Source organism: Mustela putorius, unplaced genomic scaffold (assembly GCF_011764305.1).
Source record: "Mustela putorius furo isolate JIRA1106 unplaced genomic scaffold, ASM1176430v1.1 tig00000145_pilon_pilon_pilon, whole genome shotgun sequence".
Taxonomy (NCBI): domain Eukaryota; kingdom Metazoa; phylum Chordata; class Mammalia; order Carnivora; family Mustelidae; genus Mustela; species Mustela putorius.
In genome coordinates this window covers 37,656,611-37,677,380 of record NW_025421294.1, presented here as the reverse complement: position 1 = coordinate 37,677,380, position 20,770 = coordinate 37,656,611, and the positions used below count along the sequence as shown (strand labels likewise).

Genomic DNA, 20,770 nt, shown 5'->3' with positions numbered 1-20,770 from the left:
GAAACTGAAAGAGTTTTCATGGTTTTTTTGTGTGTTTGTTTGTTTTTTTAAGTAACAGTTTTGGAAAAGAAGGAAACACAATGGTCTAGAAAAGTCCAGAGAAACTTCACAGGAGGGTAGGAATTGTTCATCCTCACAGTCCCAGCCCAGGGCCTCCCATTCAGTCTGTACTTGTTGAATTAAACAGGAATTGAACCATTTTCTGGGGGTTCCCGTTCAGGTGTTCTTAATGGAGCATTTTCTATATGTATCTTCCCATTTAATGCTCATAACAACCTGTGAACCCTGATTTCGTAGAGGAGGAAACTGGGCCACAGGGAAGCTAAGCAGCTTGGCCAAGATCACAGCACTCCTGAGGGCTGCCGCCTGGGCTCAGACCCAGCAGGCTGACCCATGAGCTCTTGCTGCTGTCCTCTCTTCTCTACAGCAGTCCCAGGTCACCTCGGGGAGTCTGAGGTTCGACCTTCAGTCCACCATCCCCATTCCAGAAACTGCAAGACTCACCAGTAAGGCGTTCCTATGAAGGAATCTCGCTTCTGCAGAGTTTTCAGATTCTTGGCAGACACACCAAAGTCAGCTGCAAGACAAAAATCAGACAGAGTATTCATTGGACATTCCTCCACCCACAGCCCTGGGGTGTGAACTCGGAAACAGACGTTCCAAATCAATTAACAGGTACCATTTCCTACATAGCTAAGTTCTGATCATTAAAAACAGACCTACTGATATAAAGATACATAGAGACACGCACCTTCCTTCCTGCTAATGAGAGTATAAATTGAAGAGCCTTTCAGGAAAGCAGTTGGGCAATAAATCGCAAGAACCTTTCAAGTATCCACACTCTTCTGATCCCGCAATTCCAGATCTAGATAGTTACCCCACTGAAGTCATCTTAAACGTAAAAACAGTTTGCAGAGTGATGCTCATCGAAGCACTATTGTAATAATGACCAATTTTTTAAAAAAACCTAATTGTTTGACTTTCAGGGAGTGATTTTAATCAGCAATAATTATGCCTTGGATGGTCACTGGCCATCATAACGTTTCTGCAAAAAGCTGAGAGGGTGATTTTAAAACTTTATATTCAATATATAATATATTTTGTCTTTTCCAAAAGGGATCTAAGCTGGCATATCAAGGCAAGTGCGCACGCACACCAAACACATACACACACACAGGAAGATGAACCAAGAAATTGAGAGGTAAGAAAGATAAAGGGTAAACGACTGAACAGATTAAGAAAAATGGGATGTGTGGCCACATGGCCATATTTTATTGGTATTATTGAAGTATTTTTATTCAATATTCTAACACTGAATTATATGTATTAATACATGTCAATATTAGGGGTGCTTGAGCAGCTCAGTCACTTAAGTGTCCAACTCTTGATTTTGGCACAGGTCACGATCTCAGGGTCATGACATCAAGCTCCACGCTGGGCATGGAGTCCACTTAAGATTCTCTCCCTCCCCTTTAGCCCCGCCAAGGCAAAACAAAACAAAACAATCGATATTAAACATTTAGTACGTATTTAATAAATGAAATTAATATTTAACACGTATTTAAATGTTATAATATTTAATACAATATTAAGATACTGTATTTATATACTTCTTAGGTTAAGTAGGAAAGGGGAGGATGCCAGTTGAACATATGGTATGCTCCCTCCCCAGAGAAAAGGGCAGAGATCTACATGAACCAACTTGGAAGAAATATGCCAACTTGCTAAACCAGCTGCATACGGATCATGAAACCAGACAAGGTTTCTTCTACTTTTCTCAATTTTTTAAATTTACCATGATGAACACGTACAACTTTCAGGAATGATATAAATAAAATGTATCTTCAAACACACCCCACACTACCAGTCTTCCTTCACATGCTCACTACTACAAAAAGAATCCAATGCCACGAAGAATAATCTCCAATTCCTGTCTTCAAGGGTAAAGTTTCATTTTTTTAAAAATAGAAATAAGCATATTTATTGTCATGTTTTCAAAAAACATTTCAACTAATAAGTTAAGATAAACTTTTACGTGGCAGAAAAACAGGTAAGTTTCATCTTGATTAAAAAATAAATTGAGGGGGTGCCAGGTGCCTCAGATGGTTAAGCATCTGCCTTTGGCTCAGGTCATGATCTCCAGTGTCCTGGAATCACACCCTACATGGGGCTACCTGCTCAGCAGGGAGTCTGCTTCTCTCTCTCTTTCTGCCCCCTTACCACACTCATGCATATGCTCTTTGTAATGAACAAATTAAAAAAAATAATAATAATTTTAAAATAAATCAGTACAAAAAGTCAGGAGAAGGGCAAGGCACCTGGGTGACTCAGTGGGTTGAGCATCTGACTCTTGGTTTCGGCTCAGGTCATGATCTCAAGGTCATGAGACTGAGCCCATGTAGGCTTCCATGCTCAGCATAGAGTCTGCTTGGGATTCTCTTCCTCTCCCTCCCCCTCCTAGGGTGCTCTCTCTAAAATGAATAAAATCGGGCATCTGGGTGGCTCAGTGGGTTAAAGCCTCTGCCTTTGGCTCAGGTCATGATCCCAGAGTCCAGGGAGCCTGCTTCCTCCTCTCTCTCTGCCTGTCTCTCTGCCTACTTGTGATCTCTGTCTGTCAAATAAATAAAATAAATTAAAATAAATAAAATAAATAAATAAAAATAAAATAAATAAATAAAAATAAAAATCTTTTTAAAAATGAATAAAATCTTTAAATAAATAAATAAATAAGAATTCAGAAGGAAGCAACATCTTGAGCAGACTGGTGAAGCTTAATGCAAAAAGTTGCCAAGCCACATAATTACCAGCCCCACAGGAAGCCTCCATCTAGCTCTAGAAAGGAGCTGGCCGGAAGCACAGATCTAGGACACGGGCTGTTCTGGAGCGCTTGAATCAGACCAACTGGTTCAAACCAGGAAGGAGCACAATGCTAAGTGGGGGGTCTGAATACCAGAGAGCCGGTTCGAGTCTTGGCTCTTCTATTTCACTGGTTCATTCACCTGTTCACTGGGGTGACTTCCAGAGCCAGACATTAGCCAAGAGCGAACCAAGTGAACCAAGGCCTTGCCCTTGGGCAGCTCAAAGTTTAGTGGTGCAAGCAGATAGCCACCAAACACCAGTTAATCTCTATTCCTAACTGTGTAAGAGGGGAGCACAGGGATAGGAGAGTCCACAGTCAGGGAGGTGAGACAGGGCAGGGAGGGAGGGAGGGCTTGGAGGAAACACAGCTGAGGGCCTCCACACTGTTCCTTCATTCAACATATATTAATTGAACATCTATTTTGTGCCAGGCACAGTTCTAGGCACAGAGCTGAACCCAAATCTCCACCCTCATGTGGCTTTTACTCTAGCAATGAAAACAGGCCCTCAACACACCCCCATGTGATTCATGGTGGGGGCAGGGGCAGATGGGAGGCTTTTTTAAACCGGAGGTCAGGATCTGGGGAAAGATATTTCCAGACAGGGATAACAATCTGGTGGAAGGGCCTGGAGGGGCAGGGTAACGTGACTGGAGGGAGGGGAGGCAGAAGCAGTTAAGTTGGAGACAGGCAGGGGACGGGACAATTAGCAAACCTCCAACCTTAAGTATCCCTGTGTGTGACACACGGGTGGTGATACTAGCAGAATTACTTTGCAGGGTCACCATGAGGATTAAAGGACACTCAGAAAGCACTTGGCCCCAAGCCCTGTTCCTGGTAAATGCTCTGGCCATGGGGCAGGTGAGCTGGGAGAATTTTAGGCTGGGGCATAGCTACGGCTCCTGGGAGCCGTCAGGAAAACTGGTCTCTAAGCCCAGTCCCAGCTAACTAGATAGCAGCAGATGACGGGCCTGGGAGGACCATCTGGCCCAGGGAGGGACCAACAGCTGCTAAAGAGGGAGGTACAAAACCAGGAAACCCAGACGAGAAACTGGCTCTGTAGCTGACTACCTGGGAGGCCAGGACGAATCACCACCCCTCTGGGTTCCTGGAGAAGAATGGCGGTGCCCGGCTCACCTCCTTCCTACAGGGCCTGGGGCCCACCTTCCCTGCAAACACCAGTAAGGGCTGGCCCTGTCATCCCAGGAAATCTGGAAACAGCAGTGACTGCTTCTCAGACCCAGCATGAGGTTCCCAGGAGGCAGGCAGGAGCTGCCACTCCCCTATCAGGGTCTCCAATCCCTGTCTGAGAAGAAAGAGGAAAAACAGAAACCACCAACTTTCACAATGACACACAGTTGGTCCCCCAGACCCCTCCCAGCCAGCCTTTGGGATAGCTGCTACTTCCCCCTTCTGCCACACAAGATCAGGCCCACCCAGGCAGCTCCTCCCTGCAGCAATGGACCTCAGGCTCAGGGAATGCAGTATGGGCTTGGACAATTCAAAGGGGGTTCCCCCAGGCAGTCTGTTCTAATAAAAATACTCCTCTCTCCTTCTCCCATTTTACAACAAGAATTAGAAACAAGGGCAGCAGGTGGGTGGGGAGTGTTTCGTAAATTATCACATCCATAAGGAAAGGGTCCATTTCTGCCTTGTCCACAGCCGCTCCCTCTGCACCACATGGGGCCCATGGAACACTGTTCCCAAAGGAACGACCAAATACATGAACTGCCAGACTTTTGCTAGACCACCTTTGAAGTCTAGAAGAAAAGAACACTGGCTTTTAAGAAATATGTTTGACAGAAATTCTCTTTCTAGAAATAGATCCTCCAAACCAGATGATAACATACATGGAAACTTACAAAAGCATTATTTGAAAGCGTCAAAAATTGGAAGCTGCCAAGTTGTTGCTAGAGCTCAGCTGGCAAATGGTTAAATGATGGCACAGTCCAGCCATGAGCCACCAGGCAGCCCTTAAAAAGAATGAGGTTGCATGCGTGTGTACTAATGTGGGATGCTATCCCTAGCATGTTGCCTGGAACATGCTGTTGACTAATTGATGCATATGATAGAAGGTAGAGTGTGATTACAGTTGTCTTTTAAAAGAACGACCTCTGCACACCGTGTGAGCAGACACACCGCACACACAGAAGAGGGGTTGAGAGGTTACACGTCAAACTTAATATGTTGTCACCAACTCCCTGGAAGGAGGATTTGGGTGAGCACACCAAGGGGATCTTACATTTTTTACCTTTAGACACTTTTATTCTTCTTTTTTTTAAAACTTATTTATTTATTTGAGAGATAGAGATCACAAGTAGGACAGAGAGGCCGGTAGAGAGAGAGGAGGAAGCAGGCTCCCCGCGGAGCAGAGAGCCCGATGTGGAGCTCGGGATCATGACCTGAGCCGAAGGCAGAGGCTTTAACCCACTGAGCCACCCAGGTGCCCTGAGACACTTTTATTCTTTAAAATATTTTTGATACGGATGCCTGGGTGGCTCTGTCGTTGAGCCTCTGCCTTTGGCTCGGGTCAAGCCCCGTGTTGGGCTCCCTGCTCTTCGAAGAGCCTGCTTCTCCCTCTCTCACTCCTCCTGCTTGTGTTGCCTCTCTCGCTGTCTCTGTCAGACAACTAAATAAAATCTTTAAAAATATATATATATTTTTTTTAATTAAGATTTTTTATTTATTTCTTTGTCAGAGAGCATGCGAGAGCGAGCACAGGCAGACAGAGTGGAAGGCAGAATCAGAGGGAGAAGCAGGCTCCCCACGGAGCAAGGAGTCTGATGTGGGACTCGATCCCAGGACGCTGGGATCATGACCTGAGCCGAAGGCAGCTGCTTAAGCAACTGAGCCACCCATGCGTCCCAAAATATATATTTTTTATAAAGAGTACCTACTGCCTTTCTGGTTTAAGAAGATAAAATGCTCATAGCAAAAGTTCTTCAGGTTTGTGGGTTTTTGTTCTTGCTTTTTGAGTAAAACCCAGTGGGAGCCAGGATGTGGTGAGAGCACCTCGCACTTGCCAGGGGGTGAGCTGCACACGCTGGATGGAAGGCACACTGGCCGCAGCGGAGAGAGAAAACCCTGAAACGCGGCACACACCCAGCCAACACTTCTAACAAACACTGCTGTTTACTGAGAAGTGAGCAGGCATACAGTGCTGCACAGACATACGCCCATCACTTCGATCCTCCCCTGCATATCATTTTGTATATCATCAGCCTGTATATCCCTATGCATGTCGTTTACAGCCGTGACCCTTTGGGGGTAGATTATTACAGGGAAGATTATGACTCCACCCCCCTTTTTTTAATAAAACATTTTACTTGATTTTTTTAAGTCTTTTAATTTTTTAATAAACATATAATTTATTTTTATCCCCAGGGGTACTGGTCTATGAATCTCCAGGTTTACACACTGCACAGCACTCACCATAGCACATACCCTCCCCAATGTCCATAACCCCACCCCCCTCTCTCAGCCCCCCTCCCCCACCCTTTTTTTTAAGGTAGATTTTTGTTTTGTCTTTTTTCTGACACAGAATGAGAGAGAGAGAGAGAGAGAGAGAAACAGAGAGCGAGAGAGCACAAGCAGCAGGCAGAAGGAGAGGGAGAAGCAGACTCCCTGCTAAGCTGGGCACCCCCACCCACCCACCCAGATGGGGACTCAATCCCAAGACTTCGGGATCATGACCTGAGCAGAAGGCAGATGCTTAACCGACCAAGCTACCCAGGTGCCCTATTATTCCTCTTTGACAGATGAGAAGACTGAGGTTTAGAGACGTTAAGGAACTTGCGAACTGTCACCCAGCTCTAAGGACAGACAGGACGTTGAATCTGTGCTCTTTACCACTGCCTAGTCCTCTGTACACAGAAAAAAACACCGAAAGGGGACCTACAGGGTGCATTCTCTCAACATCAGGAGTGACTTCTGTTTCCTTCATTGTGGGTCTTATTGCAAACTGTCTGTATGACTGCATCTATCTATATACTCACTTATATATAGTTTCTTCCTGTTATCAAGGCAATGCTGCTTATAAAAAATTCAAACATTTACAGATGAGAAAGTCTCCATAATCCTGGTAGGGATAAACATTTATGAGTTTGCTGCATATAGCTCCAGATTTATATAAATAAAAGTGTATATATAAATAAAAATACTTTTTAAAAATGAAATCAGATTAAACCTGCTATTTTGCAGCTGTGTTTTGTCCCTTCACGTATACATATACCTTTTTGTAAGAGATTACACATTTTCTACAATTTCATTTTCAATAGCTAAAGAAGATTCCATTGTACCATAACTTATTTAATTAATCCTCTACTGGAGTAAATTGGATCATTTCTCATTTCTTACTGTTACAAATACTGCTGCACTAAATATCACTGCACATATTTTCCTATACATATGTAAATACCATATTTTCCTTTCTTAATTAAAAATTACATACATAAGAACAATTATATATTACACACATACACAAGGCTGTGAATTTAGAATATATGAATATATGTAACAAAATCTCTCATCCGTCCCCTTAACTGTAGACCACCAAAAGAATCCAAGAGGAGCCTTTTCCCAGATAATGTCAAGCTAGTTAAAGGCAAACCACTGTCCAATAAGAGTTCTGTACCCCCCTGCCCTCCTGGACCCTCCACCCCTGGCCAGTGAGTCTGTAGGCCAGCGTGGGTAGGGAAACCCTGGAATTCTAAGTCTGAGAACCTTCTATATGGTCCCCAACCAGGGATGGTACCTATGTTCCAAGACATGTTTGAAAGGGAATTTGGAGGGGGTGGTGCACCTGGGTGACTCAGTTAAGAGTCTGCCTTGGGCTCAGGTCATGGCTCCAGGGTCCCAGGATCAAGCCCCACATCAGACTCCCAGCTCAGCAGGGTGTCTGCTTCTCCCTCTCCCTCCCCCCTGCTCACACACATACTCTCGCATGCTCTCTCTCAAGTAAAAAAATAAAATTTTTAAAAAAATAAAAAGGAAAAGGAATGGGGGCCGTCTGGCCGTCACAATGAAGGGGAGTGCTCCTGCCATTTAGTGGGACAGAGCCACCGACACTGAGCCTCCCAAGGCAAAACACTGTCTCATCTAAAATGCCAGCGGTGGCCCTGCGGACCAACACAAGCCAGGGTCCTCACAGGACCCACCGGGAAGCGAAGCCTAGAGAGGGTGTGGGGCCTGCTGACACGGAGGTGGGGATGGGAGAAGGCAAAGGCTCCGTCCCCCAGCCCTGGAAGCCCATGGGCCCTCTTCCTCTGGATTACCACACCAGCTCATTAAGAGGGAGGATCCACCAGGGCTCCCAAGGGACTTCTCTTAATTATCAGAACGGTCTGCCTTCCCAGGAGTGCCATGGAAACGGTCCCTGGCAGGGAGGCGAGAAGATTCTGAGACCAACTGCTTCCTGTCTCTGAGCCTCAGTCTCCCCCACCTACTAAAGACATCGCATCTCTGGCCAAATAGGAGACTGACCCAACTGCTCGACTTCTCCATTTCTGTGTTCATTTTCTCTTGTTGTTGAAACACACGTGAGCACTACAGAGGCCCCCGTCTTCCCGCTCACCCCTCAGCCCCTCAGCCCCCCAGCCCTCCTGCTTCCCTCTCTCCCCTCTCCTACAGAACCCTGTCTTTTTCTGGTATGTTCTCCCTCAGTCACACATTCAGAACTCTGTTCTTGCTTCCAACAGGCCACGCCAGTCTAAGTGGATAACAACTTTGTTTTTCAGGCCAGTACAAATCTTCTCACCCTCTGGAAAACCGTCGACCCACCCCAACCACGCTGCTCCACGGAGAGAAAGAGGGAGCAGCTGGGCAAGGCTTCCATCTTGCTACCCAACCCCGCCTTCCTTCTCAGGGAGCGCCAGAGCTGGGCCAATCAGAGAAGCCCTCCTTACTGGATCACGTTGATTGGTCCAGAGATCTTCACCTACGCCAGGCTAAGCCAATCAGAGTACTACACTGGGATTACGTGCTCCAAAACCTGAAATGGTGAGGTTCAGTTGGTCCTGCAGGAGGTGATCCTGAGAAAACTTAAACTAGCCCCTGCCGGAAGCTCTGTGAGGCGGTCTGGTCTGAGAGCCTAACCGACATGCACGGAAGGGCAGACCAGAGAGTCTTTTGTGTTCCAGGGTCCAGCTGCCCTGGATGCCCAGCTGTATCGCTTCACCATCACAGTTCCGTGTATCATACACGCACATTTTCTTGTCTGCCTTAAATCAGAGAAGACCGGTTCTTATCACTAGCACCAAGAATCTAAAATAGAGTAATGGTTAAGCACGTGGGCTCTGAAGCCAGATGCACTGGTCTGAAGCCCAGATGTGCCTCTTACTGGCTGTATGATTTCGGTTTAAGCTAACCTCTTAAAAAAAAAAAAAAAAAAAAAAAGCCAGATATCCCACCTCTGTAAAATGTTACGAATGGTCTTTGAGGACTAAATGAATTTCTATATTATCAAACACTGGCTCAGTTCATGGCAGCCAGAGTGAAAGAACCAGGGCACCAGGATGCCAGCAACAACACACAGGAATTCTGGGGTGGGGGTCAAAGTGGGGGTGAGAGGCAGGTAACTGGTCGCTGCCAGGCCCACTTGCCAGGCCCCCTGTGCACCAAGGGGGCTTTGGGAACTAGGAACCCTCCAGTAAATAAAACGAAAAGTAATGGCAATGCTGGAAGCTGCTACTGATCTGAGCACCTTCTATATGCCAGGCTCTGTGCAGGGCTTTGTGATTTTTTGGCCAGTCCAGACTTCTGCTGGGGACTTGGAAGACCCCTAAAGTAAAATTCACCTCCCATTTTCAGAGATGCACAGCTGGGGAGAGGAACAAAGGTTCTCTGGAGAACAGGGAACATTCTCTCTCATGGCAGCTTCTCTGAGACATTCCTAGGCCCAACATCGCCCACCTCTCCGATGTGCTGGACACCCACAGACGCTTTGCATACACTCTCTAACTTGTCACACCAACTCTGTGAGACAGAAATGGATTACCACACCCCTGAGTTTGAGAAGTCGAGGCTCCAAAGTCTTAAGTGACTGCCCAAGGTCCTCTAATGCGAAGTGGCAGATTCAGGACAAGAGTGCAGGTCTTCAGACTTCAAAGTCCACCCCCCAACTTCATATCCCAACCATCTCAGGGCACAGACCCTCTTCCCTGCTCTCCACACTAGTGCATTCCTACCAGTCATCAAGAACTGCTTCACGTCCATTCAGAGCTAGAACTTGAGCTTTACTTGGCAACTATCAAATGAATCTCAAGGAAGTCTGATACCCATGCCAGTCCTTTGTACACTCTCCCTAGTGGTCACAGTAGCCCTGTGAGGCGAAACTGCTGTTACACCCATTGCACAGATGAAGAAACTGAGGCTTGGTATTAAATATGTTTCTCCAGCTCAAAGTGGCAGAGCCAGGATCTGAACCAGGCTTGTGTGTGCCTAGAACCCCCGCTTTGCTCAGCTCACCCTGCCGCTTCTTCATTCTATGTCCACTCCAGGGAGCAGCACAGCTATGGTCTCCAACGAAGTGACTCCCTTACTTGGGAGAAAGATCTGCTAAGCAATTCTCTTCTGTATCCCTGAGTTATATAAAGACATGGGGCAGGGGGGCTCAGGGGCCCAAGACAGTTCCAAGACACTAGGAAACTGTCACCCTTTCCCCCAGGCCTCCTCCACTGCTCCGTCAGGCTGCAGATCCCAGGCCAAGGGGGAAGGGGGATTTTCCAAAACAGAACAACAGGCCTCAGCAGGCCTGCACCCCACCACTCCCAGAGCTCAGCAGAATTGTGTAAATACTCACCCTCAACTCTCCCTGAACTTTTTTCCTTTCTGATTGGCTTCCTGGTTTTCTCAACTGCATATGCCAAGTCATTTGGAAACCCGATGCACCCATCTGCTTCCATCCCACCCGCTGCTAAGCTCTGAGTGAGATTCTGGAGTCTGCTCAGCATGTCAGCGCCCTCCAGATTTAGGGGGTGCTTAAGGGGGGGCATGGAAATGGGAAATGAGCACCCCCAGGGATATCTCAGCCCGAGGCTGCTGGGCCCCTTCCTCCATCCCTGTCCCTGCCAGGGCTTCCCTGCGCTGACTGGCTGCTCCTGACCAGGGTTTGCTGTGTTCTGCCTCCTCCAAGTGATAAGTTCTTGAAGGCTGAGCTGAAGGTTTCCTTCGAGTCCTGCAGATTCAAAGGGATTCTCTTCTCTGCCCCCCATAAACTCCCTGAGCCTAAAGGCTAGGCACTCCCCAACCAAACCCCTCCCCAGCCACCCACACACTACCCCTGAAGGAGCCTGTCCATGGGGGCTGAGGAGTCAGGAAGACCTGAGGCCCAACCCTACTACTGCTTCTCAGTGGCCTCTTCTGGGCTGGTAGAGTCCCTACCCTCCCCACACCCCTGCCCAATACCCCTGGAGTGCCGATTGAATGAGGTGCCTAGAAAGTGCCTCCTCTAATGGCTGGCATCTAGTGGGGGCTCCATAAACCCAATAAACATGCACTACTTGTATTATCAGTCCCCCAAAATACCCTGTTTCTCATCTCCATGCCCCTGCCCACCAGGCTTCCTCTTCCTGGACTCCCCTGTCCAATCTGGTTTACCCGGCAAATCCTTATCCACCTTTCATAACTCAGCTCAAACTATCCTCCCCTCAAAGTCTCTTCCAAACCCAAACCTCCAGGCCCAGGGTCTTGGAAGAACAGATCAGCCCTCTCCCTACACTCCCTACCCCAGCACCATCTCCCTCCCCAGCCCTGAGGCTCCCTTCTACCTCCCCACTACCTGAGAACTCTGCAGAGTAGAAGGACTAGGGTCTCATTCCCCTCCTTGCCCAGCACAGGGCTTGGCACACAGCAGACACTAAAGGAAACAATAGTAAATTACAGCTGGGCTTTACAGAGGGCTTTACACATGTACTTTCTTGTAACTGGCCTCCTGACCCTGTGACAGACATTCTATCATCACTCTCATTTTACAGATAAGAAAATGGAAAAACAGCATGGTTAAATGACTTTTCCAAGGTCACAGACCTAGAGGCAGACTTGGGATTTGAACTCTGAACTCCCTGACTACAGAGTGCATGCTCTTAACCATTCCCGGTGAAAGAATGAACAAGGAGGGAGAACAGCCACATGGATGTGAGCTGAACCCCAAAAGGCACAGACCCTCCATGAATCAGGGTTTCCAGTCTTTGGGACACAGAACAGAGTGCGACCCTCTTGTGCCCGAAATGAGAAACTTCTTCATACTGCTGGTTTCAAGACAGAACCAACCATACCCTCCGGACGACAGAGCATTTTTAACAAGCTCCCAGCTAATGCTGATGCTGCACATGGATAGTGGGGGGTGAAAGCAGTGCTTACCAAAGTGTGCCCCCATTATCAGCTGCAAGTGGGAGCTTATTAGAATGCAAGTTCTGGGGTGCCTGGGTAGCTCAGCTGATTAAGCATCCAACTCCTAATGTTGGCTCAGGTCATCATCTCAGGGTCCTAGGGTCGAGCCCTGCATCAGCCTCCTTGAGATTCTTTCTTTCCTCTCCCTCTGCCCAGCCTTTGGTCCCAGCTCATAAGGAAGGAAGAAAAGAAATGTTGAAAAAAAAAAATGCAAGGGGTGCCTAGGGGGCTCAGTCAGTGCAGCATCCAACTCTTGGCTTCAGCTCAGGTCATGATCTCATGGGTGGTGGGATGGAGCCCTATGCCCGACTCCACCCCCAGCAGGGAGTCTGCTTGAAGATTCTCTCCCTCTGTGTCTCCCCCAACATGTTTTTTTTTTTCTCTCTCAAATTGATAAATAAATCTTAAAAGAAGAGGAGAGGGGAGGAAAGGAAAGCAAGTTCTTGGGCCCCACCCCAGACAGAAACCCTGGGTTATACCCAGCAATGTGAGTGTCGGAGCCTCCAAAGCACTAAGATGAACTAAATCTGAGAACCTACCAGCCTTGCATACATTTTGTACGGCCAGCCCTTCCCTAACCCATCCATCCCCTCCAAGTACACACGGAAGTGAGTGCACTGATGTGGGCCATACCTGAGAAGTGAGCCAGTGGCCCTGGGATCAGCTCTGGCTCTGTCCTTGCTTAGCTCTGTGACCCAAGGCAGGTAGGTCCCCACCCTATCTGAGCCTCAGAGCCCTCCAAGCAAGGGTGTTGGGAGCTGCCCTCTTGCAGGGAAGATGTCCTTGATTGTACTGTACCATTTTGTGCCAACCCTCATGCCCATCCCTGTAGTCCTCACACAGACTCAACACTGGTGCAGTCTGTCATAATTCTTGACAGAATTCAAATGTTCCTCAAAGCCACAAAGGTTCCACTAGAGGAACGACAACAGTGACACTCCGATGTTGGAAGGAGAGGGTTGAGGGGCGGGGGTGTGCAGATGAATGAATACTTTCGCTACCAGGAAGGAATTACTAGAAAATAGAGTGGAATGCAGTCCAACTGGTAAATAAGAGCATATCCTCTTCTCTGCCATTAATACCACTGCCAGCACCTCTCTGTACATCCTCCCACTGGCAGAGACGCAGACCTTATCTGGGATGACCACCAGTGCCAACAACTAAATAATGAGATTGGAGGTACTTCCTGGTTTTCCCCTCTAAGCCTTCCTGTACTATGTAACTTTTATTTAATAAACCTTCATTATTTTTTCATCACACAATAAAGATCATTACTTAAGAAAAAGCATGACAAGTACATTATTTATCAATGCAAGAGGAAACATGAAAAGAGTTAAAAGTGTCATCCCTGGAAATGGACGAGGAAAGGTGGTGGTGGGAGCAAGCAAGCATGTGTGTGTTATTTTGGTAAAAAAAAAAAAAGAAAAAAGTATAGGGACGCCTGGGTGGCTCAGTCGGTTAAGCGTCTGCCTTTGGCTCAGGTCATGATCTCAGTCAGGGTCCTGAGATGGAGCCCCCATATCAGGCTCCCCACTTGGCAGCATGTCGGCTTCTCCTTCTCCCTCCGTGACCTCTATCGTTTTCTCTCTCTCTCTCTCTTAAGTAAATAAATAAAAATTAAAAAAATAATTTTTTTTTTAAAGTATGAGAAACACAAAACTTCTGACACCTGCTACAACAGGGATAAACCCTGAGGAGAGGACGCTGAGTGAAATACATCAGACACCAAAGTACAAATGACTGCACTTATATGAGGTCCCCAGAGTGGTCAAAATCTGACAAAGAAAGCAGAATGGAGGCTGCCAGGGGCTGGGGCTTGGGTGGGGCTGAGTGTTTAATGGGGACAGTGTTTCCGTTTAGGATGATGGAAAGTTTATGGAGACAGATGCTGGTGATGGTTGCCGAACAGCGTGAATGTACTTAATGCCCCTGACCTGTGTCCTTCAAAGCTAAGATGATACATTTTATATTTATTTTAAAAAGCTCAAGTCTGATGTACTATTTTCTATTTGTGAATGGAGGCGGACTCATCCCTCTGTCCACTGCGCTCACTCAAATTCTCTTGATCATTAGCAGGACCAAAAGGGTCAGACCAGCACCTCCCACAGTGCAAGCCAGCCTCGCAAGCCAGCCTCACCAGCGGGATCCCTGTGTGGCAAGGGGCTGTCCTGTGCACTGCAGGACATCAAGTATCACTTGCCCCTACGCACCAGATGCCAAGAGTCTCCCCTGGCCCTAGCTGTAACAAACAAAGATGGCTCTAGACACTGCCAAACATCTCTGGGGGACAAAATCGCCCTCAGTTGAGAACCAGTGGGTTAGACTGTGCCAATGGGAACAGTCTGCGCTCTGTGGCCCAGGGCAGGTAAGACAGCCTGGGCCAGCATGGGAGTGAGGATCTCACACATACTCCCTCCTGCCCGCAGAGGCCGGGCTGATGACCCCCAGCAGGCACCGTGGGGTCTGCCTTCCCATCCTCACCCACAGACACCCCTTACCCAGCCTGATATCTCCCTCGAGGGTCATCAGCACATTGCCAGCTTTCAGGTCCCGGTGGATGATCTTCTTGCCGTGCAGAAAGTTGAGGGCTTCTAGCATCTGGCGGCAAACCACCTGAATCTGGGGCTCCGTGAGGCCTCTGTCTAGCTCTGGAAAGAGAGGAGAACCACTGTCAACTCAGCACACACTCACTGCAGGCAGGCTGCATGTCAGGCTTGTGCCAGGTCCAAGAAATACAAATGCAGTAAGCATCACGGATCACTGACTGTGTACCAAGTTCACTTCCAAGTACTTCCCATGTTACCTATTTTGTCCTCATTGTCACCCTATGGAGCAGGCATGGTCATTACCTCAGTTGACAGATGAAGAAGCCAAGGTTCAGAGAGATCAACACACTTGCTCAAGGTCACATAGGTAGAAATTCACAGATCTCAGATTCAAGCCAGCCAGCCTGCTTCAGAGCTCAGGTTCATCAACGAAACCCTTCCAAGAGGCAAGATCCCTTCTGCAACTGGGCAGTGAGGGGAAACTCACTCCGTGTCAGGCTCCATGCTTGGCGCAGGGACACTGAGAGGGGCACGGGAACAGTGAGCCAAGCTCAGAACAGAGTGGGATTTGGATGGGGGCTGGGGATGGGCAGGCTGGGCAGCAAGCCCTTCTGCCTGGAAATGAGCGGGCTCCCCAGAAGCAAGGGCATTCAAGCTGTGTCTTGTAGGAAGAACAGGTGTTTGAGAGGTGGAAAGGTGGGGCTAGGGCATTCCAAGTCATTCCAGGCCATTCCAGGTCAAGGAAGCAGCAGAAGCAAAGGCCTGGAGGCTGACACGGGCTGGTATTAAAGAAATGTGTGCTGGCGGCTGGTGGAACTGGGAGGTGAAGGGCTGGTGGGAAGGCTGTCGTCAAGAGCCTCTGTGTGCTGGTCGGGGAGACACACGCATGGCGGCACATCCCAGTGTCCGCTTAGAGATCCTTAGGGCCCTTCTCTGAGTGGGTGGGGGGCACAAAGAGTTTTCCACACAAGGCGCACTGCATGTGCAAAGGACCCTTTTTGACTGAAGGGGAAGGTAAGGGGAAAGTGAATTGAGGTCAGAGGTCGGAAGGACCTGATTGTGCAGAACCTCAAAGGCGATCTCTGAAGGTTACACTTTAATTGAAATGCAATGGGCAGTCCAGGGGAGGCTTTCTAAGCAGGCAGAGACAATCTGATTCTTGCAATTAAGAAATTCTCCTTAGCGGGGTTGAGGGAAGAGCTAGCAGTGGAGCAGGAGCAGGCGGGGAGCTCGGCCAAGGGCCGTCATTGTCGTGTCCAGCCAAGGCTTCGGAGAGGAAGCATTCCCCACGCAATGGCTGAGGGAGGTGAGAACGACAGAAGGGGGACTGAGTGGGTGGAGAGAGAGGGAGGGCATGAGAAAACTCGAGGTCCACACCCTGAGCTCACTGACCTGCTGGTCATCGTGATTACTTAGTGCTTGTTTCCATCAAGCCACCTGTGCTGAAGTGAGCCTCCACTGCTCTGCCTGCGGGGTCCTCGGGCCGCAGGCTCCAGGGCCAGCCAGCCAGGGCACTGTTGCCAGACCTCCCCCTGACTATTCCCCTTCTGTCCCCTCCCACTACCACATCTGGCCAGAAATCCTCCAGGACAGATCCCGCAGGCTTGGGGAAAATACACCAGACAGGCTGGAGAAGCCAGCAGCATTGCCCTGGGAAGCCTGGCCCCACACCCTACCAAGGGTCCCTCTCTGGGGTCTACATAACCCTTGTCCCTCCCTGTGGCATCATCCTTAACTCCCATGTCCCCACAAACCATGGACAGACTCAGACCCGTGGGGGGGCTGCATCAGGACCACCCAGTCTGAGCCTGAACAGAGGAGCTGCCCCTTATTAGCTATACGGTTTCTCGAAAGTGCTCCACACATCTGGGCCTTCATCTAATCCATAAAATGGGATGCTGACAAGAGAGGTAGGCAGGGCTCCAGCCATAAAGCATGGCCACTCCTCAGTACAAAGGACAGTCAGCAAGAGGGAATTACTGTTACGCTGGTCCTGAGATTATGCTAGATTCTCTGCAATTTTTTTAGATGTCAAAATGTGACTTGCTCATGGCTGATTTCTCTACATAAATGAAATCAGATAAGCACAGTGGTGGTGGGGGTGCTGATGATGGTGATGGCCCCAGGGTCACCATTTTCTGAGCCTTTACCAACGTACCAGGCATGGAGCTAGAGACTCGATGCATTCTTTGATTTAATTTTCACAGTGACCCAATACAGTAAGGTAGTAGGCCTTTTTTAAGCCCAGTCTGCTGTGATATAATTCATTGACAGTAAAATTCATTTTTGTTTAGATGTACAATTTTACAAATTTAGACAAACATATCTAATCACGTAACTACCACCAGGATTCAGATACAGAATGTTTCCATCACTCGCCCAAATCTGTGTGTGATCAACACTTCACCCCCAGCCCCAGCCCCTGAGCTGTCACTACTTTGATTTCTGTCCCCATTGTCTTGCCTTCTCTAGAATGTCTCATAATTGGAATCATACAGATTAAGTTCTTCAGATTAATTTTTGATTACACAGCAATAAATGAATATTTTCTTCCTATTAAAAAAATCTGCAACACTGCAGATGAATCCTGCATCTGTTTGAAACCCCAGCCAGTCCCCCCCGACAAACCCCCTTCTTCCAGAGGAGGGCTGAGAGCCAAATGTTTAAGAGCTGGCAAAGTAAGGCCAAGCAGATCAGAGAAAACACTGGGTGTTAACTAACTACAGGGGCCATACAGTAACACACTATGTGTATTCTCCTCGTCTAGCAAAGGGGCCAGCCCAGCGCCCCACAGCTACCCCGCAGAGGAACCTAGAATGAACCCCAGGTCTCTTGGACCCCAAGCCCAGGATCATCACTCTGTGTGACTCTGCAGAGTGATGGGGAGATACTAAGGGCAGAAAGTCCGTCTAAGCAGGGCAGGCATCTGTGGGAGAGTCCATTCCTCATCACATAGCTGCAACCAGGGCCGGGTCTCATCTTGTCAGGTCTCCCCATCCCACCTTCTCTTCTTCCACCTTGACTTCTAGAATGCTGGTGGCGATGTTCCTTTAACCGCTGCCACCAATAGGGAGAAAACCACCTGGGGCTGGAGCAGTCAGATCCACCAGGAGAACTGAAACAGGGAGCAAGAGAGTAAAAGTGCCTGCAGGCTGAGCCACAGCTCATTCATAATTAGTGGGTCCTGCCCCACTTATGAATGAGGTCAAGGACGTGGTATGTATAAACGCCTCTTCCATCTCTGACATACTCCCGCAGGCCTCACTGAGCTAAGCTGTACACCTCAAGAGGCCGAAGCTGCTACGCGGCTCCCACTCGCCTTTCTTTTTTAGTATCTGAACACATGACCACCCAGCAAGACGACCACATTTCCCAGCCTCTCTTCCAGCTATGTGCTGTTCAGATGTGCCAATGAGATGTAAATGGAAGTGTCATGTGGGGCTTCTGTAGCAGCTCCTGTAAAAAGTGGAAATGGGGTGTGTGTTTGTCAAGTTGGCCCACCCTCCCTTCTTCTATCCTGCTGTTTAGAATCCAAATATGATTGCTGGAGCTCCTACAGCCACCTTGTCACCATGAACAGAAAGCTATCATGAGAATGGGACCAACACAGAGAAAAGTGGGGCCAAGAGTTGGAGAAAGAAACCAAGTTCTTCTGAGAACGTTAAACCCCCCCCCAACAAAAACAAAATAAACAACAACAACAAAAGAACTCCTAGATCAACCTATGCCTGAAGCCAGAAACCCTTGAACTTTTTAGTTATTTGTACAAATAAATTTCCCCCTCCCACATCTCCCACCTTTTTTCCCCACTAAACCAATTTAAACATTCTTTGATCACCTTATAACAGAGAATCTCAACTCATACAAGACCACCATTTATATTTTGTTTAATTCTACCTAGAACAATGAAAATCTTCAAAGGCAGTCTCTGCTGAAAGAAGGAACACCCAAAGGTTGTATCATAAGTACTCACATCCAGTCACCCACCGTCACCACCTCCCCAAGACCCCTGGGAGTGGTAAGGGGCCCTGCACGGAAGGCCAGCATTTCCATAGCTCTGGGAAGGGCTGCCACAAACCCAGGAGATTCCTGAGATAACTCGGGGGAAATATAACAAAAGAGTGGCTGAACGGTTCTATGTAATACAGAAAACCTCCCCTCTCCAGAGCCGCCTCACAAGCCTGGGCCTGCCTCTCAATGTTCTGGGGCCCCAGAACCCTGGCCTCTCCTCACTCACTGCCCATCAGGCCAGCAAGACCCAGGCTCCCATCTCAGTCCTGCTATGGGACTCTCAGCCAGCTCCTTAACCCCTCTAAAGTGTCAATCTGGTCAGGAATAAAATAGAAACACTTGGATCCTATAAACAAAAGGACCCACCAGTCTCTGTCACACGGTGACTATTCACAACTGTTCAAGCTTGTATGGGATATCAAAACCCAGTAACAGCCCCATTAAGCTCTTACAAAATGGGCGGGGCCCCATTTTTCAAAGAACCTCCCTCAGGGGTCTCATTTTCACCTCCTAAGGGTGCTGTGGGGTGGGGCACACCCATCTTATGGCCAACAAGGCTTGAGGGGGTGAGTGACCAGCTCAAGGACACAAGGCCTTCTTTTCAAACAGGAAGAGCTGGTTTTCTAATGAGCACTTGCGTTCTCTCCAGGAACCGAGCCCCTGCTTCCAAAAGGGGACTGAACATAAAGGTATTCAAACAGGCCATGTGACTTGCTGGGGAGAAGGGAGTGAAAGACATCAGTCCCAGCCCCAGCACCACTGCACTGGATCAAGGAAGACTCACCCAGCATGATGGCGTCCACGGCTCCCCCAGGACAGAACTCGATCATGATCTGCAGAAGACACAAGGCAAAGTAACAATGAGCGGGGCACACAGCCCAGGATCAACCCCAGTCCTGGCAGGATCAGGCAGCACCCAATGCCCTGGCTCGATGGCCTCTCCTCCTCCTGCCCCAGGGCCTGTCCAGTCTACACTCCCCTAATCTGACCCCAACCCACACAGGAGGCTCTATAATCCAGAGCTGTTGCTGGGCATTTTTCAGGGGGAAAAAAAAGTTGCCGTGGAAACCCACAGCACAAACAGCACAAACAGCATTTGCCACCAGACCTGCCCCCTCCCCGCTCCTCCCCTCCTCCTGTGTCCCCACCTGCCAGCTCCCCACTTCCTAAACTCCATAACCAGCAGTTTCAGAGGACCCCTCTGCCCACATCCAAGCCAGCTGAGCCCTCGTGGAATCCAAGCACCCATCTCTTGCCTCTCCTCCATCTTCTAGAGGCCAGGGCCCTCGCTGGCTTGGAACGGCACCTTGAAGACCAGCTCAGGTGCAGAAGAAATCCAGGCCCAGAAAGGGGATGGGATTGACCAAGGCCACAGATTATTTAGTGGAAGTCCTGCACTAGAAAGTTTTCTTAACTCCCCCGGTCATTCATTTATACATGCGTTCCTTCATTCATCACACACCCAGTAGGTAGCAGGTCCCAGAGAACAACCAGACACCCAGGCCCTCAAGGGGCTCCCAGCCCCGCACAGGGGCCACAGAAGGACAAGAAGACTGCAAAGTGCCATTGGTGTCAAGCCAGGGCCCCCTCTCTGGCTCTCCCCCATCCTCGCTCCTTCTCGCTTACCCTGAGCTCCTATCACATGTGCAAAGATGCTGCTTCTTCCTGAGATGATGGAAGCGAGCAGGCGGGGAGGGGCAAGAGCCTCACCAAGGACAGCACACACTCCTGAAATCTCCTCCCACTTCCAGGCCCTGGCCCTGCTTGCTCGCAAAGTCCCTCCAAATCCACTTGGCAGAGGCAGGCACCGTGCAGTGGGGCCCGTCATTCTCGCAATGGGAAAGAAAACCGCAGCCATACCCGCTGGGCCAGAGCCACTCTCCAGCCAGAGGAGGGAGGAGTGGCCTCAGTGTTTCCATGAGTCTCCATCTTGTGGCAGACCTTCCAGAGACTTCCTGGCAATGTAAA

At 48.8% G+C, this 20,770-nt stretch overlaps 1 protein-coding gene across 3 annotated transcripts in view; it reads right to left on the bottom strand.

The window, feature by feature from the left end:
- STK10 (serine/threonine kinase 10) overlaps positions 1-20,770 on the bottom strand; it is a 118,866-nt gene that overhangs the window by 46,689 nt on the left and 51,407 nt on the right. For 2 of the 3 annotated variants that reach the window (XM_004737603.3, XM_045075606.1), the window contains exons 3-5: positions 19,587-19,635; positions 14,744-14,893; positions 505-577 (exon numbers count right to left, since the gene is read on the bottom strand). In XM_004737603.3, the coding sequence (XP_004737660.1) occupies positions 505-577; positions 14,744-14,893; positions 19,587-19,635 (272 nt within the window). Of the gene's footprint in view, positions 1-504; positions 578-8,613; positions 8,634-14,743; positions 14,894-19,586; positions 19,636-20,770 lie in introns of those variants that run through there. The other variant, XM_045075607.1, reaches the window with a different exon arrangement.